Source organism: Clarias gariepinus, chromosome 4, assembly GCF_024256425.1.
Source record: "Clarias gariepinus isolate MV-2021 ecotype Netherlands chromosome 4, CGAR_prim_01v2, whole genome shotgun sequence".
NCBI lineage: Eukaryota > Metazoa > Chordata > Actinopteri > Siluriformes > Clariidae > Clarias > Clarias gariepinus.
In genome coordinates this window covers 7817287-7843453 of record NC_071103.1, presented here as the reverse complement: position 1 = coordinate 7843453, position 26167 = coordinate 7817287, and the positions used below count along the sequence as shown (strand labels likewise).

Here is a 26167-nt window from a genome sequence, read left to right as displayed (position 1 = left end):
ATGCAGTGGTTTAGATCAAACGATATTCATGTGTTAGAATGGCCCAGTCTAAATCCAGTTGAGTTGCTCTCCATCCAATCTGACTGAGCTTGAGCTATTTTGCAAAGAGGAATGGACTAAAATTTCACTCTCTAGATGTGCAAGATGTTTAACAAAGCTAAAGCAAAGTATGTTTATCAAAGTATTGACTCAGGCGGAGGGGTAAATACAAATGCCTGCCATACTTTTCAGATTTTTATTTGTAAAAATTTTTTTTAAAACCTTTTATCATTTCTCTTCCACTTCACAATTATGCGCAACTTTATGTTGGTCTATCACATAAAATCCCAATAAAAATACATTTTATTTGTGGCTGTAACGTGACAAAATGTGGAAAAGTTCACATCCTTTTGCACGGCACTGTACTGTATGTCCTGCTTGTTCCACTCCTGGTTTATGATGCATATAAAGTATTAATACAAATAGCTTTACGCTAACTGCGCGGTCTGTCCTGTGTCTTGTCCTGCAGGAGCAACTCGACAGTCTGGTAAATCAGGTGTGTGGGAAAACGTCTGAAAGGGCTGGGGAGAAGCGGAAAGCAGTTTCTTCGAGTGCGCCACCAGCAAAACGAAGTCGCCGGAACAAGAGCCCCTACCAGGCCTCGCTCTCACGCTCTGCCTCGAAAAACACCAAACTGTCTTGACCAAACTGTTCGACCATTCCCTCCTTCCTGACGTCACACTTCATGCTGGCTGTCCAGCCCACTCCAGTTCCAGTTCACTTGGCACGTCCCTACGGCGTCTGCGGCGTTGCGGTGGAAAGATCCGAAACACACACACACACACGTTTAAAAATGACATCATGGGGTACTTTTATATTAGATATGCATAGTTATTAGCAGGAGGCATTAAAAAGAATTGAATGTATGGGGAGTAAACACATACACACACTACATAGTAAGGAACACCGATGATAGGGACAGCTGAGTGAGACTGAGGAGCCTGATCTCTCACACACACACACAAATCCTTTTTGCACTAGTACTGAGATTGCGTTTGTTTTTTTCTTCATTTTTGTTTGAGTATTTTTGAGTTGTTTTAGCGTTCAAGGTAAATATAAATATACATAAATATGAATATATCCTATACTGTACCATTTGTGTTGAACTGGTGCTGTAGTGTCAAATCTTCCATAAGGCCTTCCAGGCTGTTTCTCTCGCGCTCACCCATGTGGATAGTTTTATTTATGGTATGAGACATGTATGATCGAGCCCCCTTTAATGTCAGATACAATAAACAATAGCTATTAGTAGCCTGATATACTGAGATATAGAAATATATATATATATATATATATAAATATGAATATATAAATATATATATAAGAAACACCTTTTTTTCTCCCTGTGGTATATGAAGGTGTGTGATTTTGTTAGTGTGTTTTTTTTTTTACTGCACATCTTCTGAAGGCCTTGCTGATGCATTTGGACTCATTTTCGAAGCACATTTTGAGGCCTTTTTCCAAACGAAATTCAATCTGAAATGAGCTAGTGTGATGATAACTAGATTAAAAGCTGATGCCCGGAGCAGTTTGTACCTATATTTTAAGCAATTAAAGCTATTGAAATAGTTAAGAAGCACTTTCCCTTTTCACCATTAAGTCTCGTTCCTCTGGTTCAGCCTTTGTGATTGGTGATTAGTGTGTATGTGTGTGTGTGTGTGTGTGTGTGTGTTAACCACCGAACCCCCCCCCCCACACCACCGTGTAGAATACTCCCTCCATCCCTCCTTTACAAAGAATATGCTTTTGTTTACATAGAATAACTATTATAACATTAGAGTCTAATGCAAATTTTTCGAAATGTTTATATGCCAATACCTTTTGTCATCTAAAAGGAAGCCTTTTGAGAAAAAGGCGTATCAGTTTCGATGAGGAAACCACGATGAAGAAAAAGCCTTATTCCCATGTTGCTTTCTTCGTCTCTATGAGTTTAGATGTTCACAGGGTTGCTGTTGTAACATATGGGGGAAAACGTGCTGCTTAATCACTGAATAAGTATGTAATAGTGGTGAGCCCTAGTTTTTTATCTTTACTTTTTTATTGAAAGGGGGAAAAAAAAATCTTTTACCATGTAGTAGCTTATCATAATGCACTGACTGTAATGAAGTCCCGTAGTCCTGCCTAGATGTCTCTCCTCCACACACACCCACCCACCCCTCACCTCTTCCTCCAAAAGACTGGTGTTTGAGCATAGTATAACTGAACAGTGTTTCCAAACAAATGTGGTTGTAAACTTTTTTTATGGCCTTAAAATGTTTCCGATCACTTCTCCCCTGTTTTCTACCGTAAAATTCTTGCTTGGCTTACTTTTTATTTATAAGCGTTGATTCTCAGTCTTCAATCTTCTAGTGTTGTTTTGGTTACTGGCCTTTTTTTACTTTTTAGGTTTGTATAATTTTGTTGTAATAAACAAATCACTGTCAATCCTTAAAAAATGTTTTATATATGTCTAATAATTGATTGTGTGCTCATTGAGAATATGAATATACAACGCATGTTCAACTCAAACCGGGACTTCAGATAGCACAGAATAACAGAACACAGGCACGAGTGTGTAAATGTCTTTATATCTCTATTTAATCCTCTTTACACTAATGTACTGAAGCTGAAGTGTTTCACCAGTGCTTGGATACCTTAAAGGTAGAAACTTTTCTCAGTACGTGAGAGCCACAGTCAGCCTGCCTTAGCAGCGTTTTTATTAATGACTAAAAACACTGGCCTCCCAGGATGTCTCAAACATGTGAAAATGGCCTGGACTGAGGTCAGGACTGTACGGGTGGGGTTTGGTTTTAACTCTCAACCGAGGTCCTGTGATGGGCAAGTGGTGACTGTGGGTACAGTTCAGACAGACAGATGTGTCTCTTCCACAAGTTATCCGGCTGAATGTTCACAGGAATGACTGCAGTGTTTATGAGCCACCTCGCCCGGGATCATCATTAACGTACCTACGGCCTTCTGTAAGATTTGCACCGTTCAAATGTCTTACTGTGGCTAAGAGTCTCCTCACTGTATTGTGCTTCAAGTTTTCTGTACATGTCACTTTCACTGCCTCATTCATAAGAAATTTGACATGAAGTCCGGGTTTGATTTGAACGACCCTCATAGTTTTACACAGTTTTAAATGGGATTATACTTCAGTATAATGACAGAACGTGTAACAGCTGTCAGCTGGAGTTGTATTCACGTTTGTGTGTGTATATTCAGGACACGGTTTAAGCAGCAAAATCAGTAGCACACAAAACATACATGGTGTCATTAACACATGAATATGCCAAATCACACCAAAAATGTTCCGCAAAAGTGTGTCGCTTTGATTAGACCTGCTGGAGAAAAGATTTACAGACGGAGGTTTACTGTCTCCCTCACTGCTAACACTTTTTATTGCTTGATTATGGTGTATCCGTGAGAAACGATAACATTTATTGCCTGAAGTAATTTGTATTATAAAATATGGCTGGGGGAATGACGCTGACAGGTGTGTGCTTGGACATTTCCTAGCTATAATTGGCTAGTCTACACTGCTTCGCTGGAAAAAAGTGTCAGTTTCATAAGAGTGAAGTGATTTCCTGCGTCAAAAAAGAAAACATTAAAACAACCGCAGTTGTGTTAAGAGCCGTCCAATACTTTATTAAAACCTGAAAGGATCGTACTGAACCTTAACACCCGGCAAGGAAGAGATGAAGTTGGGGGAAAAAAACTTTTGGTGAAGTTGCATATTAAAAATTGTTTCTTCAAAAAGATGTTTAATGATAAAAGTTAGAGAATTTACACACTCACACACAATAACTAAATTTCACATGATTGGGACTAAACAGCTGTGCGTGCGTAAAAAAAAAAAACATTTGTTAGTAAATCTAATTAGGAAATATAAGCTTAAATTCGCTAGGGGGCATCAAGGTTGGACCTTGGTCATGTGGATGGCGAGTCAAAGTAAGAAGGGAAGCGCGTGAAGCGATGCTCCCATTATGCATAGTTGCCTCTGTACAAGCTGCTAAAGGCAGTGTCATGATCTGGAACCTTTTTTTCAGTCTAGGTCGAGGCTTGGAAAAATTATGTGGCAATAAAATGAAGTTGACACTGAATGTCCTGAATGACAATGACGGTTTTCTTTCCCGATAACATGTACATGTTCCAGGTCTCAAATTAATAAAAGAGTGGCCCTGGGAGCATGAGGAATCAGTCTTACTTATAAATTAACCACCATATTGTGGACCATAATCAACGCTAAAGGCGGTCAAAGAACATATTATAGTGTACGGCTTTTTTGGCAGTATATAAACATGTCCAAATGTTTCTGGACACAGTCCATTACAGGCCACAAAGGTCAATACCGGTTATATTGATTATCTTCCTGTAAATATGCTCCTACAGTATACTCTCTGTGCACCTCAAGCCCACTGAACACATGGATCATGCTTGTGTGGCTGAGTGAGTAAAAACCCCACAACCACAAACCAAAATCTAGTCTAAAGCCGCCTCAGAAGTGTTCAAAAAGAGTATTTGAGTGTAATGATCGAATGTTCACTGTGTTCTGTTCTGACTGTAAAATGTATTTCAGTAAGCGTGTTATTATTATTATTATTATTATTATTATAAGCCTATTGTTAGTGCGGGCCACGGAAGAGAACAAACTTGGTACATGGGAGAGCTTAATTCTTAGGGGATACTGTATGAATAAAACACATAGTGGGTTAAATAATATTTAACCGCAATGAGCAGAAAAGTTTGGCTTTATGTATAAGCGGCCTATCCATACTGCCGTCCAGATGCACATACAACTATATTGTATATACTATATTAAATCCATCTTTCATATCCAGTCTTTTTCCCCTGAAAAACTTTAGCTGGAGCAGTTACAATTTTCCACCTCAAAACTCCACCTGGGGCTCAGAGTTCAAAGCACTCGGGTCCAGGAGGTGATGTCTCTGGTTTAGCAGTCTGTGCAGATCTTTACTTCTTTTTCCTTTCCTCAGAAGGCACCGAGCTGCCTGTGTCACTATCATCTGAGTTTTTAGGTCCCTCCTCAGCATCTTGGAGGCCCATGAGAGTCGTGTCAGCCTGCACCTCCTCCTCGTCGCACTGAACCAGGGGCGAGTGCCCGGGGTCACTGCTCTCATCGCTGGCTTCTTCATCCTCCTCATCCGGTCCCTCTGTGACGCCGCTGAATGAGTCCGTGCAGGAGGAGGAGATGGACGAGACATTCTGCCTCAGTTCTGTGTGGCTCGGAACCTTCAGGCTGATTTCGGCATCTGGAGCTGCACAACAATACAGCGTTAACATACACTTCAGTTTCAAATGATCTTATTATCTCATAACTCACAGGTCAAAGTAGCCAGTCCTTGTGATTAGTGAGTTAAAGTTTTTAGACTTTTACAAGTAAGTGAAAGTGTTTAAAAGCGAGTTTAGAAACCAAATTAAAATTTTAAATTTGCTCTCTGGAGGAACCGCAGTCATATGAGTGGGTGCGAATCTAGCAGAGGCATGCATGCCTAATTTTTTTTCTTAATTTTTTTTTAAATCTGTAATAGTCTACAATATTTCTTAATAAACTAAGTTAGCAATTTTTTTGTGTATTTAAACCATACAAATCTAGTCCAGAAAAATGCAGTTACTTAAGATGAATTAATCTATCCATCTGTTTGTCATAAACAATCTTTGTTATTCAATTATTGGCTGCAGTGACCAATGACATCATCCCTGCAGCCAATGCAATAAGCGGAAGATAGCGTACATTGCTTGGAACACTAACCTCTTGCAAACCACAGCACACACACAATCGCACATTCTCTCGCATACTACAGGCAATTTGGAAATGCCAACGAGTCTCCACTGCATGTCTTTGGACTGTGGGGGGAAACCGGGGTCCCTGGAGGAAACACTATGCTGCTAAATCAACTCCATTAACCCATCCCTTAATCAAATACAACTCCAGTGTTAATGGACATGGCTTAAGTGGAATAAGGAAGAGGCACCAAACTCCCCCCAAAAAACCCGAAATGTAATTATCTTGTAACTGGTCCACAAATATTACCAAAGATTTGTGATATTTCTTAAAGCTCAGAGCATTTTAGCCATTGTACAGTACAGCGTGATATTCTTTTTTTAGCACTTTATAGGCAATATAATTAACTGAATTTTATTTAAGTTTTGCGGCCTCATTTCTATATTCTGGTAGTGGTAAAATGTATTCTTTATAAAAGTAATGATAACTTTTATTCTGACTGACATATCTGTAAATACACAGTTTGAAGTCTGAAGCCTCCCCGTTAAAAAACAAACCAGCAACAATTCCATATAATCACTTTTTTTTTATTGTCATTGACAAGAACCCATCCATTGCATTTAGGAAATATAGCTGCCCTCCAACTCCAATAACCCATCCCTTAATCAAATAGCCAACCACAGTCCATCCATCCATCCATTTCCCACACCTCTTATCTTGTGTAGGGTTGCAGGAGATCGTTCACTCACCCTGACATCCACACAGGAACACACACAAAGAGCAGAGGTCAGAGTCAAACCCTATAGTCTAACCCTTTACCGTATACCTTACCCCACCCTATACTGTATATAAGCATTTCTGTCTATAAAGAACACAAAGGCACAATTGAGGTTCACAAACCACAAGACTTTTGAAGCTAATGTCCCATGAAGTATTCTGGAGGCAAATGTGAAGCCATCTGGCTATGGCCTAGTAAATCCGCTGGCTGAAAAATAAAACAATCAACGTTTTAAAATGTCCAGAACTTAACCCAAATGAAATGCTGTGGCGGAACCTTAATGCCTTTTAACATAAAAACCTCAATAACCTGAAGTGATGTTGTTGCAAAAAAGAACGGAGCAAGACTTTATGAGAGACTGATAAAGTAATACGGGGGATATGTACAATAAACACGTTTATTATTATTAAGTATTTTAAGTAGTATTATTATATTTATTAATATATATATATATATATATATATATATATATATATATATATATATATTTATTAATATATATATATATATATATATATATATATATATATATATATATATATATATATATATATATATATATACACACACAGTGGGGCAAAAAAGTATTTAGTCAGCCACCAATTGTGCAAGTTCTCCCACTTAAAAAGATGAGAGAGGCCTGTAATTTTCATCATAGGTTTACCTCAACTAATAATAATAATAGACAAAATAGAAAGAACAATCCAGAAAATCACATTGTAGGATTTTTTCGAGAATTTATTTGCAAATTATGGTAAAAAATAAGTATTTGGTCAATAACAAAATTTCATCTCAATACTTTGTTATATCCCCTTTGGTGGCAATGACGGAGGTCAAACGTTTTCTGTAAGTCTTCACAAGGTTTTTACACACTGTTGCTGGTATTTTAGCCCATTCCTCCATGCAGATCTCCTTTAGAGCAGTGATGTTTTTGGGCTGTCGCTGGGCAACACGGACTTTCAACTCCCTCCAAAGTTTTTCTATGGGGTCGAGATCTGGAGACTGGCTAGGCCACTCCAGGACCCTGAAATGCTTCTTACGAAGCTACTCCTGCGTTGCCCTCATGCTAAAAGACCCATATATGTTTGTGTACCCATGTATATATATATATATATATATATCATATTTAAGTATTAAGTATAATTATATGTATAAAAAAATGTGTACACACTTCTTAACCTACATTATAAAAATGTTAATATTTAATTTATTGCTATCGATTTTAGATAAGTTTTCCTGATGTGTGTATACATTTTTTGACTGACTCTGTATGAACAGATGGGTGGATGGATGGAGTGTATCCAAGTTATTTGTAAAATTTATAGGAGTATTACTAATTAACTAGCAGCTCATTTAAATGGCTACGGCAAACAAACTGAGGCATAAAGTCATTATAGCAAAAAACACACTTCAGTACTGATACCTTGCGCATAACAGCTCATATTACCTCTGACTGCAGACACAGGACTGCTCTCATCAGCACCAGAATTGAGAAAAACATCCAGAGCTTCATGGTCAGACACGTCTGTAAGATCCATCTGCTCCAACATGTCTATGTTCACCTCCATAGAGGACATGCTGCCTATTGGATATGCTGTCCAGGCACACACACACACACACACAACAGTTCTTTAAGCCATCTTCAAACACACACAAAGGTACAATAAATAAAATGACAGGTCGAACATGCTGGAGGGTGTAATAAGTAGTGAAAGATAAAGGAGGTATTTAGACTTTAGAATGAAATTAGAAAACGTAAAGGATGTTTAGTCGGAGATGAGGGACTATGGGTAAGGATCAGTTATAAAGGATGTACGATACGATACGAGATTACGAGACAATACGATTTTAAATCCATGCATAGATCTGGTGAAGCTTGAGCGTACCTCAAAGAGAGCAGGATAGTAGCATGGTAGAAAAAGAGACAAGAAAGATGAGACCGTCAATTTAAATGGCACTACATTGTGATCAGAGCTCCATTATGCCCCCACTTCATACAGCATTACCACTCTTTAATATTTAAGCAGAGAAATGCACAGTACTTTATACTCCAGTCTGGAGTCTACTGCATGTGCATGTTAGAACTGACAGGCCCGAGCATTAGCTCATGATGAAAGTCTCTGCAATTCCCAAATCTGTTCAGCACAAGAGGATTAAAAAGCAGTCGGCTTGAGAGAGAGAAGCGCGTGTGAAGGTCTAACCTCTCCTGTCGGTGATCTGCAAGTAGCCAGTGGACAGATATTGCTCCATGTCTTGTTGAAACGCCTCTTCAAAATACTTTTGTCTCTCCTTTAGCTTCGCTTGCTGTGCATGTTCCATCTCCAAGACCTTCTGGGCGTGTTCAGCATCCAACTCAGCTTGCATGAAGAACAGACAACAGGAAGAGAAGGCGAGAGAAAGCGAGAGAAAGCGAGAGAGAGAGAGAGAGAGAGAGAGAGAGAGAGAAAAAGGAGAGAGAGAGCGGCGCATAAGGACAGGTTAAGAAAGCAAACATTTGTTTCAGACACTCCTGAAGCTCATGAAGGTCCTATTAGTTCCCCCTTACAAGAAAATCAAAATGGAATAAAACGTCAAGCGATCTGCCAACCCTGTTGCTAGTTCCTGTCCTGAGTGTTCCTGTGAAGACTGTTGTACGTGCTACTGCGACTTCCTGCAGAGATCACAACCCCAACTGTGTGCACGAGTAGCTGCAGACGAGTTTAAGCAACTCTGCACTGAAACCAGCTCCTCCTGCAGAGAGCCGAAAAATGAACACTGGCTCAGAATGTGTGAATGTGCATGTGTGAGCGCGTGCAGTATGTGTTATCGGCTGCGCTTCTTTATCTTCTTTATCTCCAACAGGAAGAGAGCTCGCTCCTCTTGAATAGCAGGAAGCGTGCCTTTGTTACTGAAGTGGCATCGTCTCTCTCTTCTGTGTGTAGGCAACGAGAGGTAGGCGCTAAAGCTAGGACTCCTACGAACATCCTGTAATGGAATGGAGGCAGAAGCATGGTACAAACCACACACACACGGGTAAAATATACGCCGTTGTAGTTAGGCATCAGGGGATCAAAAAGATCTGGTATAAACACGATATTTCAAAACGCATGGCATATATGACAAATTTCCAAAATGTTAAAAAACATCATGCAGCTACAGATCTGATAAAATTATCAAAAGGATGAGTTCTACAATGTTTGTACCTCCACTCTGTCCTTCTTCATGTACTGTAGGTCGCATCTACTGTATCACCGCACACAGCGCGCTCACTTCCCCTACCATCTATTATATTCATATATCAACTCTGTGCCTCTCAGGCTGCTTGTTCGGATCATCGCTTCTGGTACACCACTGAGATGACGGTTTATAGCAGCATCAAATCCATCCCTCTTCCCTTGCTTCATTTACACTCATGATTCACACTTCTGTTTAGACCTGAGGCAACATGAGCTCAGCTTGGACATTCCCTTTAACATGACATCAATTATACAGAGCATTTACACTGGGAACACAAACAAACCAATTCTAAAAGCTTTAAATAAAAGATAATGGTCTTATAGAATCCTCCATTGTACTAGTGTTCAAGTCAAACCAGGACTTTTGATTACTTTTGAGAGTAAAAACCGTATTTCTTTCTTTATATAATCCCCTGCTGCACTTATCCCAGCGCATCTCTAGCGCCTGGTTACCATCAGGGTAGAAAGTTTTCTCAGTATGATGGAGCGAGAGATAAAAGAGTAGTTAAAATATTATACTACGCAAGTTAGTAAAATACTTTGTTGAAATATTACTTAAGTGCGTTGTCAAATTCAAGTAAAAAGTAGCTCATTTAAAATAGACTTTTACACAAAGCGGGGAATAGGCGTCATTTCTGTGTAGTGCAAAAAGGACGGGGCCTTTAAATCTTAAACTAATTGTTTTTAAAGAAAATGAATACCTTTACGAATTGAAGTGCAGTAACATAATAAATTATGTCGACGCACAACATTTAAAACAGACCCGCTTGCAGTTGCATCTGCTGCACCACTGGTGACTTTAGTGCCGGATTGTTCTCCAGCCCATGATTCACTGCAGCATCACGGCACAGCATAGATGGGAGCCAGAGACATTTTTTCCCCCTTGTGTTTTTATTTAACAAATGTGATTACAAATGTACTGTAGTATAGTACAATACTTAAAACAAACCATACTTACATAAGTACACTACTATCTACTCAATTACAGCAATGCAAGTAAACGTAATTCGTGTTTTTCCCACCACTGGCTGGAGGCTACAGTAGATCGGACTGCCTGTGCAAGTGGTGTCGGTGACTGATTGTGTGTACAGGTCTCACAGACACGTGTGTCTCTTCCACAAGCTGGCGACAAGTTATCTGTGGATATTCAAGGATCGAGTGTTTTGCTAAATGTTTCACAGGAATGACTGCAGTGTGCTCCGAACCACCCTGGGCAGGATCGTCATTCACAGACATACAGCCTTCTTTAAAATATTTGCACCATTCAAATGTTTTACTGCGGCTAAGATTCTCATCACTGTACTGTGCCTGTGTTGTTTATGCCTTAATTCACAAAAAATGTAATCACAAGTCCCGGTGTGACTTGAACGTAACGCAATGCATATGTGGCCTGTAATTACACATGACGACTCACGTAACAGTGAGTAGATGGTAAGGACAGCAAGGTAAACTCTTATAGTTTTAAGCTATTTTGGACTAGATATGGTGAATTCTACAGACTTATGTAAACAAAATAACTTGGATGGCACATTTTAGTGTCAAGGGGTGTGGAACTGTTTTTTTTTTTTTTTTTTTTATCTTGGCCTCACTGCACAGTAATTTCTCTAGTTGTTTAAAACCAAGTTTTTTTTTTGTTTTTTTTTACTAAACTCCTATTAGTAATTACAGCTGACATTCTGTAAATGAACCTCTTAATTCTATATTTAAAATATAAAACTAGTGTATTCATAATCCTGGAAGTGTGCCTCGGGACTTGGGACATGCAGGACTCAATACAAAAGTCACAGGAGTTGGTGTTTTAACTCTCGCACAGGCAGAAGGTGATGTAATAAATGTATTTAATAAATGACGGCATGTTTACTAATGCGACGGCATACTGGCTGCTCACACAACGCTTTTACAGTAATTTGAATCACTAATTTCGGTTTACTCTGCGGAAGGAAAACCAAGGAAGCTCACTAGAAAACTTTCTAAGCAGCCAAATATAAAGCTTGCAGTGCTTTCAACACCACACTGGATGTAAATATTTAATTTAAAATTTTAAATATTTAATTGTTAAACTTAAATTTAAAAAGCTACAACTATAACATAGGGTAGATAAATAGCTAAAACAGCCATCATTCTGTTAGTGTCCTAGTGCCCTAATATTTACGGTCCTGATCATCTCCTGATGATCTGAAATGCAACAGCATATATATATATATATATATATATATATATATATATATATATTACTGTTTAGAAAGAAATTACAAGTGTAAAATAAAGTTTAAAGAGAAATCACTCTTAGTTATGTAGATTAATAAAACAGTCTAGACATACAGTAGCTATGGAATAGATCAGACCTACTGTACTGTAGTAGTAGAGGCAGAAGGTAACCAAGTACATTTACTGTTATAGTACTTACTGTAAGTACATGTACTTTACTTAAGTAGTTTTTATTAGTGGATACTTTATTTTACTTCAAAACATCCTACAACAAAAACAGTCGCACTACATCAGGCACCTGGGGTGTCTGGGGATTTGTGTATTTTACCCACCACTGCATGGTAGCAGAAACTAGAGGATGTCAGTACATACTTTTAACCATTTATATATTATATATATATATATATATATACACAAGCAAAGTGTAGCATTACTTTAAAAGATCCACCATTTTACTATTTCTTTAACTAGTAAATACATTTCCCAGAGCTTCCCCAAAATGTGTGTGTGCGTTACTGCTCTAGCTAAAACAGAGAAAAACTTTTTTTATACCTCTAAGTTCCTGTTTTACACCTCTTACAATGAATAATAATGAGAATAATAATAATACAGTTCATTTGACGTCACAATAACACAATAACACAATGTCCTAAGCTAAAAGCAAGACAGTTCAGCACAATAATTAAAACAGTGTTAAATGCAGGACGTTTTCCAAGTAAATCCAAGTACATTTACTTTGTTACAATACTTAAGTACTTTGTTAAACCAGTAATTTTCTTTCTCCTGGACTGCACACTGGAAACCCATCGGAGTCTAAAAATGAAAGTCTAAAAAGTGAACGCTGCATGATAGGTCTGCTTTAAAGCACCACTGCAATCTTTGTTCACCCTCATGACATTATTTTAAAACAATAAACTAATGTATTGTGTTAAAAACTGCTCTGTAAAGTCAAACTAATGTGAATCAACACAGTCTACCTGTGTATTACTTTATTTTCTTTGCACACTGGAGGCTAAATGATGATTGAAGTCATTGTGTGACCCTCAGTAATGATCCTAACATTCATCCCATTCTAGCACACCTATTGTGTAAACTAGTACGAGTGTGAGTGATGAATAGTAACTTATTCAACATCAGAAACACATGATAAGGATGAGAGGTTCCCCACACTGTTCTTGCAATGTGACTTATAACACATTAAGAAATCTCGATCCGGGCCTGAGTATTTTTAGATTTTTAGATTTTAGGATTATTCATGCTGTGCTTCATTTAAAACAAAACAACAATTGATTTATTTTTTTGCCGAGGCTGGTCTGGATGCTCACAGGTCAGGATTGTGCAGAGATTACAGCTCCCTGCATTATCAGTTAAGAAAAGGCCAAAACTGTGATAGCGATTAACAATTGATACTCTGCAGTCGCATCCATCAGACACTCAATCTCTGTCCCTGAGCAACAGGCATGCTTTAATCTTAGAAGGAAATTCAGCGCAGTCTCCTGGCTACTAATCAGTCCGAGGACACTAGAGTGATTGGTAACTGCAGAGGCAAAGCCCATGGGCCACTTAGGTTAATAACTTATCATAATGAGAGAAGCTCTAACTGCTAATGCACCATCTTAGTGAAGAGACAGAAGAGTCCTTTCATCAGCACATGAAACACATTGACTTTAATGTCACCTCACTACAACTACAAACACGGCTGTAAAGGGGAGATGTGTTAGGATGATTGCCGAGTAACAGTATGCATCAGATATTAAAGCACTTCGGTGTGTGAGATTTTAAAGCAGCACGAAGCCAAACAGTACAGTCTGTACAGGTGCATCAGTCATACAAATGTTACATGAAAGCTTGGAAATTCTCAAGGATGATGCACAGAATCCAGATTTTTGAAAATCTTCTGAAAGATGGTTTAGTCCATGTTTAGATGAAGCCAAAAGCAGTGTTGCCAGATTGGGTGGGTTCCTGCCTAATTGTGTGGTTTCAATTTAAAAATTGGTTTATACTGGTTGGAGATGGATTTTAAATATTATACAATTTATAAGCCAAGTTGAAACAAAGCCTAGGAAGACTGCCAGTACATCAGCCAATCAGTCATTACGACATTAATGGACAGACACACCCACTTTGTTGTCACTGGTTACTAGACGAGGACGCTGACCTGCTGCTGTTGTTGTGGTGCTTTTTAGCAAGTGCGCTAGAGTATTAAAGGATGCTCCCATGCCGAGCGCTTCTCTCATCGACACTCCTGTCCAGTAGGTGATGGTTTTGCATCGTTGTGCTGTGATGCTGCTATTGACTTTATAACTTCAGCTGATGTGCAAGGTTGTTGTTACGTGTGGGTGCAGCATCACTGACTACAAATCTACAGTGACAGAGTGCTGAAATGAAGCATGCTGACCAAATATTTCAGCAGTTACTGAGACCTGGACTCTACTCTTGTGTACATTGCAATTTCATCTGACTGTTTCTCTTTATTTATACAGGTAGCTGATATCTACATATATAGATACGTATAACTTTAATCAATGTCTTTAACCAGGAAGAAGTTTGTCAAAAGAATCATACAGTTCTTATGTAAGGATGGTACAAGGATAAGTATATATAGACAATTAAGTTGGGATAAAATGACATGTCCTCATATGAGGACATTTAGGTCTCAAGAGGTTTTAAAGATGGAATTCACCACATAAATCTGGCTACACTGACCTAAGGTGGTGTTTAACCCAAGGTCTTGGACAGATGTCTAATGGGAATAATTACATCATCACTTTGCATAACTTTGAATAACAAGCAAATTTAGCCTGTGTAAAAAAAAAAAATTAAAGAAAGAAAAATTGCAATATTTAGGGATAATGATTGCATTATTTAAAACATATATATGAACACTAATTAGATATGCATTTCCTGGGATGTTATAAGATTTCCTACTACATTAGAAAAAGGATCAAAGCTGTTCTGGAAGCAAAAGTTGCCCTGAGCCTTACTAATACACTTATATTACTTTATATGGCCATTTGCTTCAGTTTTTTTCCCTGCCCATTGAGTATCCCTGAAGAATGGAAGTATTTAGCAGTCAGGTCAGTACTGCCATGTTGTGAAAGCTACCAGAGATTCTTTCTTAACTCTGCTTACATGATGTACACAGACAGTGTGCTTATTTTTCTTCAATTATGCCATCTGGTTTATCCTAGTTTCCCATCCAAAAACCAAACACAATAAAGGTTTCCGTGCCACAACATATGTAGTGCTTGCTAATCAGGGCTTTCAATCCAACAGCCTGAATAGATGGATAGGATTATTTCTTTCAAAACAGAAATACTTCCACAATCCTGATTTAAATGCATTACTCAAACACGATCCAGCTACAGTATTTACAAAAAAGAAAATCTTTCCCTGTCAGCTGATTCACTTAATCACTAAACGCCCAAGTGTAAGACCAAAACCATTTTTACCTTTCGCAGTGAATTAATTTAAAAGATAAAAATAGAAAATAATAAAGCCAGATAATTCCAAAGTTACTCCAAAACTATAAATATATCACAGTTGGTGTGCAAAGCAACATATCTTTCACAAAGTCGGTAAACAGCAGCTGAACAGAGCCGCATGCGTTCTTTACACAAGAGCCAAAGCAGACTTATTTACAAAGACCAGCATGGCCACCTCCAGTGTGCTGGACTCCAGCCCAAAAGCCACAACTAAACCTTTCACCAGTTTCACCAAAGCTCACAGGGCTCTCAAGCACCCCTCCCTGCCAAACAACAGTGCATCTGTGACTCACAGAGTCGCCTTAAAGAGGAAAAAAAGGATCATTTATACAATTCTGCCAAACTGGCCCAGATCACCATGACAGCTGAACTGCATCCACAGCAAAACAAACACAGTTTCCTCTCACTGCTGTCCACAGCTCCAGGTGTGCACACGCTCCTGTCTCTGGCGCCTGAAGACGAGCGAAGGGTCGCAAAATCCGAGGCTGAAAGACAGCTTCAGAAGAGAAAAGGTTGAACCTGCATCCCTTCGCACCTTCTCCAGCATGTAAAGCCAATCTGAAGCCCCACGCACGCATGCACACACATGTACACACACACACACACACACACACACACACTCATACGCACATGCTGTGTCTTACTCTGTTTGATGCTGAAGCATCTCGTGCTCATGGACACAGTGCTAAAGGAGAAGCAAGCTTGGAATGTACCATTCACAGCTATGTGGGGGTGGGAAGCACGTCTTGATATCTACTTAATTCGACTAACTAAGTACCCGATGTTATATTACACAGAAACAAATAATTATCTTTACATGATGACTGTCTAAAGACGGAGGTAAAAGACAAACTCTGCTGTGTCATATTTTGCAAATCTGTAGTCATGGCTGTTTTGACACAGTGCAGGAAAAATATTTTACATTTAATCCATTCTATGTGATGACTTGTTATATAACCGGTTTGAAGGAATTTAGCCAATGTAGACTCAGAAAAAGAAACATATGTGTGATAAGACATAATTTTTAGGTCAATAACTGTATTTATCCCCTAAATTACATATTGTTTTAGCCCAGTTTGAGAACATTAAGATTTTGACCCTGATTACTAGCTCAGGACTTAGCAGTTGGACAGAATGTTGAAATCCTGAGTGTTCTGACTGTATGGTCACATCACCACCGCTACAACCACTATTACAGTCACTATATACCATCTGGAACCACTACCAATACATTTAACCAGCTTCAGCTTTGATTATAGCACGCAATGTGGAAGTTAATTCATGAAAATTATTTCTTCACTCTTTCATCAACAAATCAATAGATGTGATAACTTATGCCAAATAATGTTTCTGAGTCTGGACCTGAAGCAACCCGAGATCATGACACTACCTGCAGAGGCTTGTACAGTGGACACTGTGCATGGGTGCATGGGTGCATTGCTTCGTCCACTTCTCTTTTAACTCTGACACTCCGATTACTCTGGTATGGGGTCAATCTGGACTCAGACTACAAAACTCTTTTTCCATTTCTCCAAAGTACAAAGTCTTTGTTCTTCCTAACAAATTTAAGCTCCTGATTCTGATTAGTCTTACTAATTATAATATATAATATAATTTATTAATAATTATATTTATCTAATATATATATATATATATATATATATATATATATATATATATATATATATATACACACACATACACACAGTATATATAAAAACATTTCTATCCTTTTTATCCAGCTTAAATTAATTACTTAAAAAAATTATAATAACCCAAAATCTAACACTTTTATTTGAAAATAAAAAAGCTCAGCTTTATTAACTTACCCTGAGATATCCTTATATCATAGACATTATATTGCATGGAAAAAATGAACTGAGATCACCCCAATCACTGACACATCACTCGCTCACAGAGGTTAATTAGCAGCTAATTACTGAACAGCTCTCCCCACTGTGGGGCAGTAAATGAGGTGCAGGAGGTAAATGAGAAATGACAAAATCAGAGGTCAAACACACAGACAGACACTATACCTTGAAAACACACGTTTGTCTAATACCTAAACCTCTTCCAGCTTTATTAATAACAGAACGCTGGTCAGTACAGACTGAGTGGGTTTTAAAAATAGAATCACACACATTTATTGGTTCCCAAAGCAATCGTTTTGTTATTTTTGTCAGAGTTTGAATTCATCCCCAGCTAAAACATGGACTGTCTGTACTGTAGTTCACTGACAGTAATTAGATAAAAGTATACCACATTATACAGAATGAATAATAAATTAATATTTTAGTTTCTTACCTTTAAAAGACTCCAGTTCTTTCCTACAAACAAAATGTCAAAAAAAAAGGTTAATGGTCACATGGTCATCTGAAACTGACTATTATTTGACACCCGACTCCAGCAATTTCCCCTTAACCATGTACCCCTTAACCTTTTTAACTGTACTGATGATAAAACGAGAACTCTAGTTCTCGTAGTGTTAAAGTAGGCAGTGCAGTTGTAATTCTGTGATTTTTACTATTTTTTAATCCTGTTGCATGTTAAACATTAAGAAAGTTAAAAGATGCCTTGACAGAGCACAAACAAGCAGTGCATTAAACATTACACACCTACTATTTATTACATTTTCCAAAAAGCTTATTTAACTCCATAAAAATGCACTGTCTCCGTGTAAACAATTGACGTACTGTATAGCACTACATACATCTGCACTCTGATCCTGTTTCAGTCATTCTGATATTAGAGGTTATAATGCACAGACAAAAAAAAAAAGAATCAACTCCAGAGCCAAATATGATCTTAAATAAGAAAAAATATGCTCGCAGTGCACAGTGTGAGCGAAAATGAGATGAGACATCCTTTTCTGTGTATCAACAGGATTTAATACAGGTAGCATTCTGCTTTTCATGTGCCTTTGGTGCTGCAGGATTTCCTTCCTAACCATGTCTCCACTGCACTTCAATTATACCTACTTTGCCATCTGTAAAAGATCTGAAAAATGGAGCCGATAGGGAAAAGAAGGAAAGAGAGTGAGGGTAGAGGAAAAAATCACTTCAGGGAAATAATGTACTGATTTAGAAATAGAAAAGCTCACCGAGGATCAGATGATGAACCAACTAAAATCTCTTGATGAAATTATAGCAGAGGAAAAAAACTTCAATTATATAAATTCAGAATATAATAAAAATTTGGAATATGGAGTACAGTAAAGGGAATTTTAGGGCAAATTATAACACTGCGGTATTGGAGTTCATTAAGCTGTGATCATTGCACAGGCATAACGCAAACCTTTTTATACTCGGACAGCAGAATAGATTTAAATGTATTTGAGAAACCCAAGTAAATTTAAATCCATTTTGCTGTTTCGATGTATAATACCATATTGACCACAGCGATTCAGGAACAAGCAGATATGGGAAAGAGAGAAAGCGGTTTGACACTAATGTAATCACCTCTTCTTCTTTTTGTAGTTCTCCAGCTGTACGATCTGAAGGTGTTTGAAGCGCTGCAGCTCACACTGACCACACAGATCCTCCAAGTGCATCAGATGACTCTCCGTCTCCTGAAAGTTCTCCTCCAGTTGAGCTGTAGCACAGATTAGATACTTTTACAAGGTTCAGTGCTTTTTGCCTCGTTTTGATCATTTATTTTATAACTATATGCTAAACACTCATGTCTACTCCAGTCTTATCATTTACTCAACCTGTGTAACTATAAACCTTTACTTTTGGCTGTTCAGTCTGGCCACTCAATCGGAGTTCTAAATTAGGGTATTTAATCTGAAAGCTCAGACCCAGTGTTCGATCACAGCAGCATTTAGTCAGTTTGTACCGTTTGGATGTTCAAAATGTTAAATCCAGGTGGAGCTCAGTTTGGTCATCTCCTCTAAAAGTTCGATCTGTCTACTGTGATTTAGGCTTAAAATTACTCCAGGATTTTATTAGTGCAAAATAACAGAACAATTCAATTCAATTTCATTTGTATAGCTCTTTTAACAGTAGTCATGGTCACAAAGCAGCTTTACAGAATTAAAACAAAGTTATAGAAATGTGTATGAAATGTAAGAAAATATGTAAAGTATGAATCGAAAAAATCAAAATACAAAACACAGAGCACAGTTATAAGAGTAAGAACTCTCTTTATTCCTCTATATAATCCTCTTCTATACTAATGCACTAATCCCAGCGTTTCACGAGTGCCTGGTTACCATCAAGGTAGAAAGTTTTGAGACCCTTTGAGACCTTTAAGGGCCCAAACGTGTGGAAATGGCTTGGAGTGAGGTCAGGACTGTATGGGGGATGTGGCAATAACTCCCAGCCGAGCTCCTGTAATGTGCAAGTGGTGAATGAAGGATGCTCTTCTGCTAGTTAGAGACAATGAAGGTCTCTTCTGCTAGTTAGAGACAAATTATCCACCAAATTTCAAGGACCAGGCGTTCCACTCTGAATGTTGTCGGGAACGGGTTTTAAGCCAGTTTGGCTGGTGTTGTCTTGTACAGTACATGGCATTATGTACAGTATGTGTGCACTACAAAAGTGATAAAGGTAGGACTCACTTCATGTATTGAAGCTTGTTAAATCTAAACACAAAGCCATTTCTACGCAATTCTGCACATTTTTCAAACTTACCTACTTACTTAGTTTTTTTCTGATTATTGATTCTGTAAAGCTGCTTTGTGACAATGACCACTGTTAAAAGCAGTATATACAGTACATCAAAATGAATTAAATTGCATGTTGCTTCAGTCTTTCTTTGCTTGTGCAGGTTTTATACCACTGCTTAATAAAAAAAAAACATCATGCGCCAAGCAGAAAACCCTTTTAAAAACAAACACAAAATTGTGATCCAGATAAATAAGTCACATACTTACTGTATTGCATTGCATGCCTTGTGTGCATTAACTGCACTTTATTAGGAACACCTGTACATTTATGCTCTTATCTAAATCAGTCAGCCATGTTGCAGCAGCACAAGGCAAAACATGCAAATGCACATCGAACGTTTCGGTTAATGATCACGTTACACTTGAGAATGTGGAAGGAACCTGATCTCTGTCATTTTGATGAGAGCCTTGGACTCTTATTTATGTCTGACACGAGTGAAACCCGATGTCTTGTGCTGCACAGCACTCATACACACCACAAAATCCATCTACTTCAAACTTTGTGTTGTGTGTCATGAGGTGCTCTTCTGCACACCTGGGTTATAAGGAGTGAATATCTGAGTTACTCTACACTTCCTGTCAGCTCAAAATAGTCTAGTCATTCTCCTCTGATCTCATCCTTCATCAGGGTTTCACCATCCCCCTCCTCTCACATGATGCCATTTTTAGGGCCCAAGCACTATGATATCAGCTCTATAATGCACTCATAGTCGTAGTGTGTGCAGGGCTCTCTTGTTCTTCTAAAAAAAAATTCCAAGCATCCGGGGCCTTCTTGTGGGTCATGAAAATCAGCACACGTGTTGGGATCTTCTAACATTAAGACTGTTCAGATACTGTACATGCGAAACCTGAGCTGAACAACGTTCACTGTGCATGTCATGGTCGCTTCCCAACAGGAAGTCAGGTATTTAAGGGAATTTTATATACTTCTCTTAGTGCATTTATATAATCGCCACCAAACCAGGCCAATATGATCTCAAGATATTGAGGATGCAAAATTGCAAAGGGATGCTTTAAACGTATGCTGAAAAGTGGCTATTAACTTCCTGAGTTTTATCATGTTGAGTAACATCAAAGTGAGTGACATCATAGTGTGATGCTTTTTATCCCCCCAGGATCCGGGACTTTTTGGAGGTCTTAACAGGCACAAAAGGCTCACAGGTTGTGTGGTGCACCCAGGCGGCGATGGCACAGGTGCTTGAGCACGAACAACGCTGCTTGCTACTATATTTTGTTTTGTTTCTCTCACCATCCTATGTCAACCTCTAGAGACCGTTGTGAGCAAATATCCCTGGTGATAAGCTGGTTCTGAAATACTCATACCAGCCTGTATGTCACAAACAACCGGGCCACAATTAAAGTCACAGGGATCACACTTTTCCCTCATTCTAATGTCTAATGCTCCTGACTTACTGTACATGTACGTATTTTTGCAGTGTGCTGCTTCCACCTGATTGGCTGATTATATTAGACTGAATTGTTTATGAGTGTTCATCTGTTTATGAAGTTAGTTTCATCTGCTAAGCCACGAAGGTTGATCTCATAAGCGAATAAAGAACAGTGTTAGGTGTGCTGAAAAACATTTTTTGAAACATAGGCAAAGCTTTGCAGTGCCACCAAGTGGCTAAGCTAGAAAAAGCCCTTTGTACTTACACTAAAAGATAAAATGTACTGTACATGACCTGAGAGTAATGTTTAAGTCCCATCTGTCCAACACCCTAATCAAGTAAAATGCTTTGATTAAGACTTATATTAACTCTAGTTGAAAACCTTTTCAAATGAAAATCTACTAACTATACGATATTTTAAAAGAGTCAATAAGCAAAGCCAAGACCATTAAGGTTATTTTCTACTTCAGGAAACCCAAATGCAAACTAAACAAATGCTGATAAGCTGAATCAGATGTAATAGCATTCTGATGAATTCTGCACTGCTGCCGTTCCCTCAAGGTCTGCAGTCTGACTTCTGCCAGTTTTGGCAAACTACATTTTTCAGTTATGTATTATGATTTCATTTACAGACAATGCTGATGAGAAAAAAAATACGTGTTGCGCAACAAAACAAACAAATTTCCATCCATTTGTGCTTTTTACAAGCATTTTTTTAAATGAAAACAAGGGAAAGATTTCACAGTTGTTCAGTCTTCTGCACCCTGGAACTTAAACACATCTGAAACTGGAATTTCACATCTGGGTGCTGGAATTTAACACAGAGGTTCTGGACGACTGTGAAAATCCCAGGGTTTAATCCAAGGACTACAAATCTGACTCTAACACATTGAAAAAAAACATCTGCTCTAAGATCTCATCATTGCTTTTTTGTGTCTCAATCCCTAGACTGTTTACGCTGAGGATCCACAGTGTTTCACAGTGTTTGCTCACTCATACATTCCTTTTCCGTGAGCACTTTATCTCAAATCAGGGTTGTGACGGATCCGGAGCCTATCTGGGAACACAGATTACGAAGAGGAAATATACTCCTGATGAGCCTCCGTCCATCAGAGAGAACTGTTAACACACATATTCACACACTTCTCAACACTGAGGACAGGATTAGATCAGGCGCATCCCTGATTCCATTGTTTAATGTCTCATTATGACATTTTGGGCAAGTGGATGAAGTCCTGTTTGTTTTGCCATTGAGTTTGTCGTCCACATCAGCCATGAGCTGTTGCCTGCAACATATTCTGCTGAAAGTGATGGTGAGAACCTGTCGCTAACAGACAGAGTAAGCTCAAGGGAATAAATATGAACTGCGAGTGCTAGCAGATGGCACTCCACAGGAGTTTCCACTTAGTGCCTTCATATATTACTGAGCAGCTGTTCTCCAAGGTTACTCAAGGTGATCCACCAAAAAGCGTAATTCCTCTGGCGTCACTGAGGCTCATGATGCGGTGAAAGTGTGTTGCACAGCACGCACGACAAGTCTCTAAACTGCTGAGGGAAGAGCATACGGTGTCCAACACACAACAGTCCTAGCATTTAGATTTAAACGCCAATTAAATCAGACCACATGCAACACAGAGAGTTTAGAAGGCTGAAGCTATGCTAAGCTCAAGAACTGTATATAGCTACACGTGTGTGAGTTACATAGTGGTTTTTTTTGTGCCAGTCTCACCGACTCGAGCAGTGATGGACTCCAATTCTTTGAGGAAGTTTGGAATCTGCTGTAACTGTTCCTGCAGCTCGAGCAGCGCTCCTCTTCTTCTCTCCCAGTGAGCCGAGAGCATCACCACTTCTCCATCCACCACCTGATGAGTACATATGATCATACAGTGTAGTGAGATATACAGTAATCTCTGTGTGAGTCTTAAACACAGTACTGTATGTGCATTCAGAGCCATAGTGTAAAATATCCCGTTATGTGCCTTGGTTCAGTTTTATTATAGACATAACAAAAGTCTCTAAACTACTTAAAAATCATTCTGTAATTAATCAAACTTCCTAGAAAACTCTGTTAATCCTCTTATAACCTTATCCTGTTTTATTTCTGCTATAAAGAGCTTTCAGTTGGTAAAAACACTGAGGCTTTCAGTCCTGCAACTTATTGGACACAAACACTATTACACCAGCATTTCATCAGCGCAACAAAACCTCAAGATTTGATCAACTAGTAGCTGAAAACATGGGTAATGGATGTCTCAGCATTAGACATAAGAAAACATGGTAAAAGTGTTTATTTACTCACTTCTGCAGCTTTGGCGGATTCTTTGGTACGTTTGTGCAGCGACACCCAGGTTTCCTCATATCTACAGAATAAAAGTGTGTGTTTTATTTTCTTAAATAGGTGAGAAAATTGAAATAATTTACTGCTTTAAAAGACGATGGCATGCCACTAAGCAGTTAATGCATGTGAGTGTATTCATTACAAAACACGTACTGATTCAACAGCTCCAGTCCAGCAGAATATTGAGGAAGAAACTCGTCTCTCCTAAAAGACACAGCGAAATTATTTTTATGATTAATTATTTTTATTTATGATATATTTAGTTGATGATTTAGTGATATTATTACAAGACTTTACCAGCTGTTTATTTACATGTACACACCTCTGTTTCTTCTTCACTTTGGCCTCCTTGGACTTGTCACTCAAGGTCTTTATTCTGAAAGGGTTAAAAAAAAAAATGTATGACATGTTCAGATGGTATTACAGATTATGTGCATGAGATAAAACAATGACTTTATTTATATTTTGCTTCCAAACAGTTGGAGGTTCTTGTATTTTTAATGTAGTCATAAAAAATTGTTATCCAGGCTTCCTAAAAAACTTTTTTGACAGTTTTAGAAAACATCTAACTTAAGGCATACACCAGTGAGAAACAAATGCAGATGATGACAGATGATCAGACCAGTGATTAGTATACTGCTGATGTTAAATGGTTGGAACAGACGAGAGGGGAAACAAGGTTGTTGCTCTGGTTGTAACATAAACAATTTCTTTAATTGTATATTTAGACTTAGTAAAGTAAAGTCGCAGTAAAACATTCGGTCCCATTTCTTTAATTTGATCCACATGATTTAATTTAATATGAAGAAATAAGGGGTAGCTTAAGACTTTTGCACAGTACTGTTCCTCAGCTGTTACAGTACAGTATGTATACCTGGAGTGCCTGGCTTAATAAAGCCTGAGCTTACCAAAAACATGATTGCTTACATTTTCTGTTTTGGAAAACAAGTTTGGACAACGTGGCCGCATCTTAAATCAATTGCTAAGCAGAATTTAATGAAACTTTTGCGGTACTTAGATATCTGCCTGAAGTTTAACCTGCACCACAAGTGAAATCAAAAAGTTGAGTAAAAGTGATGTTATGAACAGTTATGTGTTCTGGATTTAATAATCTACTTTAAAATAAGATACTAATAAGCTTCTTGCTCAATGTAAACAAACAGCTGCATCAATAGATACCGTATTAATTAAAAAAGCTAAACTGAATATTTTTATCGCTGAAAAAACAGCGCTGAAGTGGTCTAAGAGAATTTTAACACACTGGAGTCATTTTAAAAGAAAATTTAATTTTTATCCGATCTACATTTACGATTTCTCATCTGTGCTTCACTCTCTGATTACTGAACAGGGAGTGTATTTGGCGTAAACAAGGCGCAAGTATTTAACCTTACAAAAAATGAATTTATTAATACGAAGAAATACTTTATAGACAGATGTGTTCGTGGGCTTCAACCTGAAATAATAACATCACTGATTATTTTTATCTTTAACCCTTTAACTGTTTCCACAAACTCTTTACCCCTCATGGACAGGTACTTTTACACTAGTATATAAATGTTATAGTGGTAAAGTGCTGGCTGTCAGTCATTTTATTTACGTCATAGGTTGACTTCAGCACAGTTTATCTGGTGAAACATAACGAAGAGCGTGTGCTGTTTAGAACAGAAGTGCCCTTGCTCCAGTTGGTCACATGACAGTCATCTGATCACAGCTTTGGTTTGAGCAGAGTGCTCTGGAATGCAGATAGCGCTGAGCTAGCTAACGCACACACACACACAGAGATAAATGTCCCTTTATTAACTCGTTCGTTTCTCTCAATGTGTGCAGTGTTTGCGTGAATCTCTAGAGTGTACCAAAAACACGGATGAGCTCACCCTGCGCACTCCGGGGCTGTGTCCCAATCGGCACACCAGCACACTACACTACTAAAGGGTGAACCTTTTACACCGGGGAAACGCGTTTTTTTTTATTTTTATTATTATTATTAAACGACTTAATTCGGGAGAAAGACATTCCGAGATGTTGTTGTTAGTGGTGTGTGTGTGTGTGTGTGTGTACATACCCTGATGTGAAGTCCTGCTGCACGCTCTGCAGTCTCTCTTTGAAATTCTCAAACATTTCTCCGTTCTGCTCGGATTAAACGCTCACTACAGCACCGCGGTGTTAGCATGTAGCTCTCGTCTCCTGTTTATAATCCTGAACACGAGTTCATTTTAACAACGCAAACTTCCTCCCCAAATCTGAGTACTAAAACGGGTGTAGCATTTAAATTACTCCACACCATATCCGACTGTCACTTCTGTCACATCAAAGCTTCCTGGTATT

General features: G+C 38.3%; 2 protein-coding genes across 4 annotated transcripts in view; one reads left to right on the top strand and one right to left on the bottom strand.

Annotated features, from left to right (window-relative positions):
* Window positions 1-2477, top strand: part of jarid2a (jumonji, AT rich interactive domain 2a) — a 59429-nt gene extending 56952 nt beyond the window's left edge. For both annotated transcript variants that reach the window (XM_053494916.1, XM_053494915.1), the window contains exon 18: window positions 509-2477. In XM_053494916.1, coding sequence (XP_053350891.1) covers window positions 509-682 — 174 coding nt within the window. In that variant the 3' untranslated portion in view covers window positions 683-2477. The remainder of the gene's footprint in view (window positions 1-508) is intronic.
* Window positions 2478-3640: 1163 nt separating this feature from the next.
* On the bottom strand, window positions 3641-26152 carry dtnbp1a (dystrobrevin binding protein 1a). Of its 2 annotated transcripts, none has more exons than XM_053494917.1 (10): window positions 25905-26152; window positions 24165-24218; window positions 23996-24046; window positions 23804-23864; window positions 23234-23366; window positions 18906-19038; window positions 17752-17774; window positions 8741-8896; window positions 7987-8133; window positions 3641-5294 (listed from the first exon to the last, which is right to left on the bottom strand). In XM_053494917.1, the coding sequence occupies exons 1-10, from the start codon at window positions 25958-25960 to the stop codon at window positions 4990-4992; spliced, it is 1119 nt and encodes a 372-aa protein (XP_053350892.1). In that variant the 5' UTR covers window positions 25961-26152; the 3' UTR covers window positions 3641-4989. The 2 variants fall into 2 exon arrangements, with proteins under 2 accessions (XP_053350892.1, XP_053350893.1); XM_053494918.1 differs by having other exon boundaries at window positions 7987-8121.
* Window positions 26153-26167: the final 15 nt, after the last annotated feature.

What these genes read in the sequence shown, in the direction of transcription:
- dtnbp1a (XM_053494917.1), bottom strand. Translation starts at nt 25,960, where the DNA reads ATGTTTGAGAATTTCAAAGAGAGACTGCAGAGCGTGCAGCAGGACTTC. An exon ending in GTCCATCACTGCTCGAGTCG is followed by an intron (nt 19,039 to 23,233) that starts GTGAGACTGGCA and finishes TCTGTGCTACAG; the next exon opens with CTCAACTGGAGGAGAACTTT. An exon ending in AACTACAAAAAGAAGAAGAG is followed by an intron (nt 17,775 to 18,905) that starts GTGATTACATTA and finishes TTTTGTTTGTAG; the next exon opens with GAAAGAACTGGAGTCTTTTA.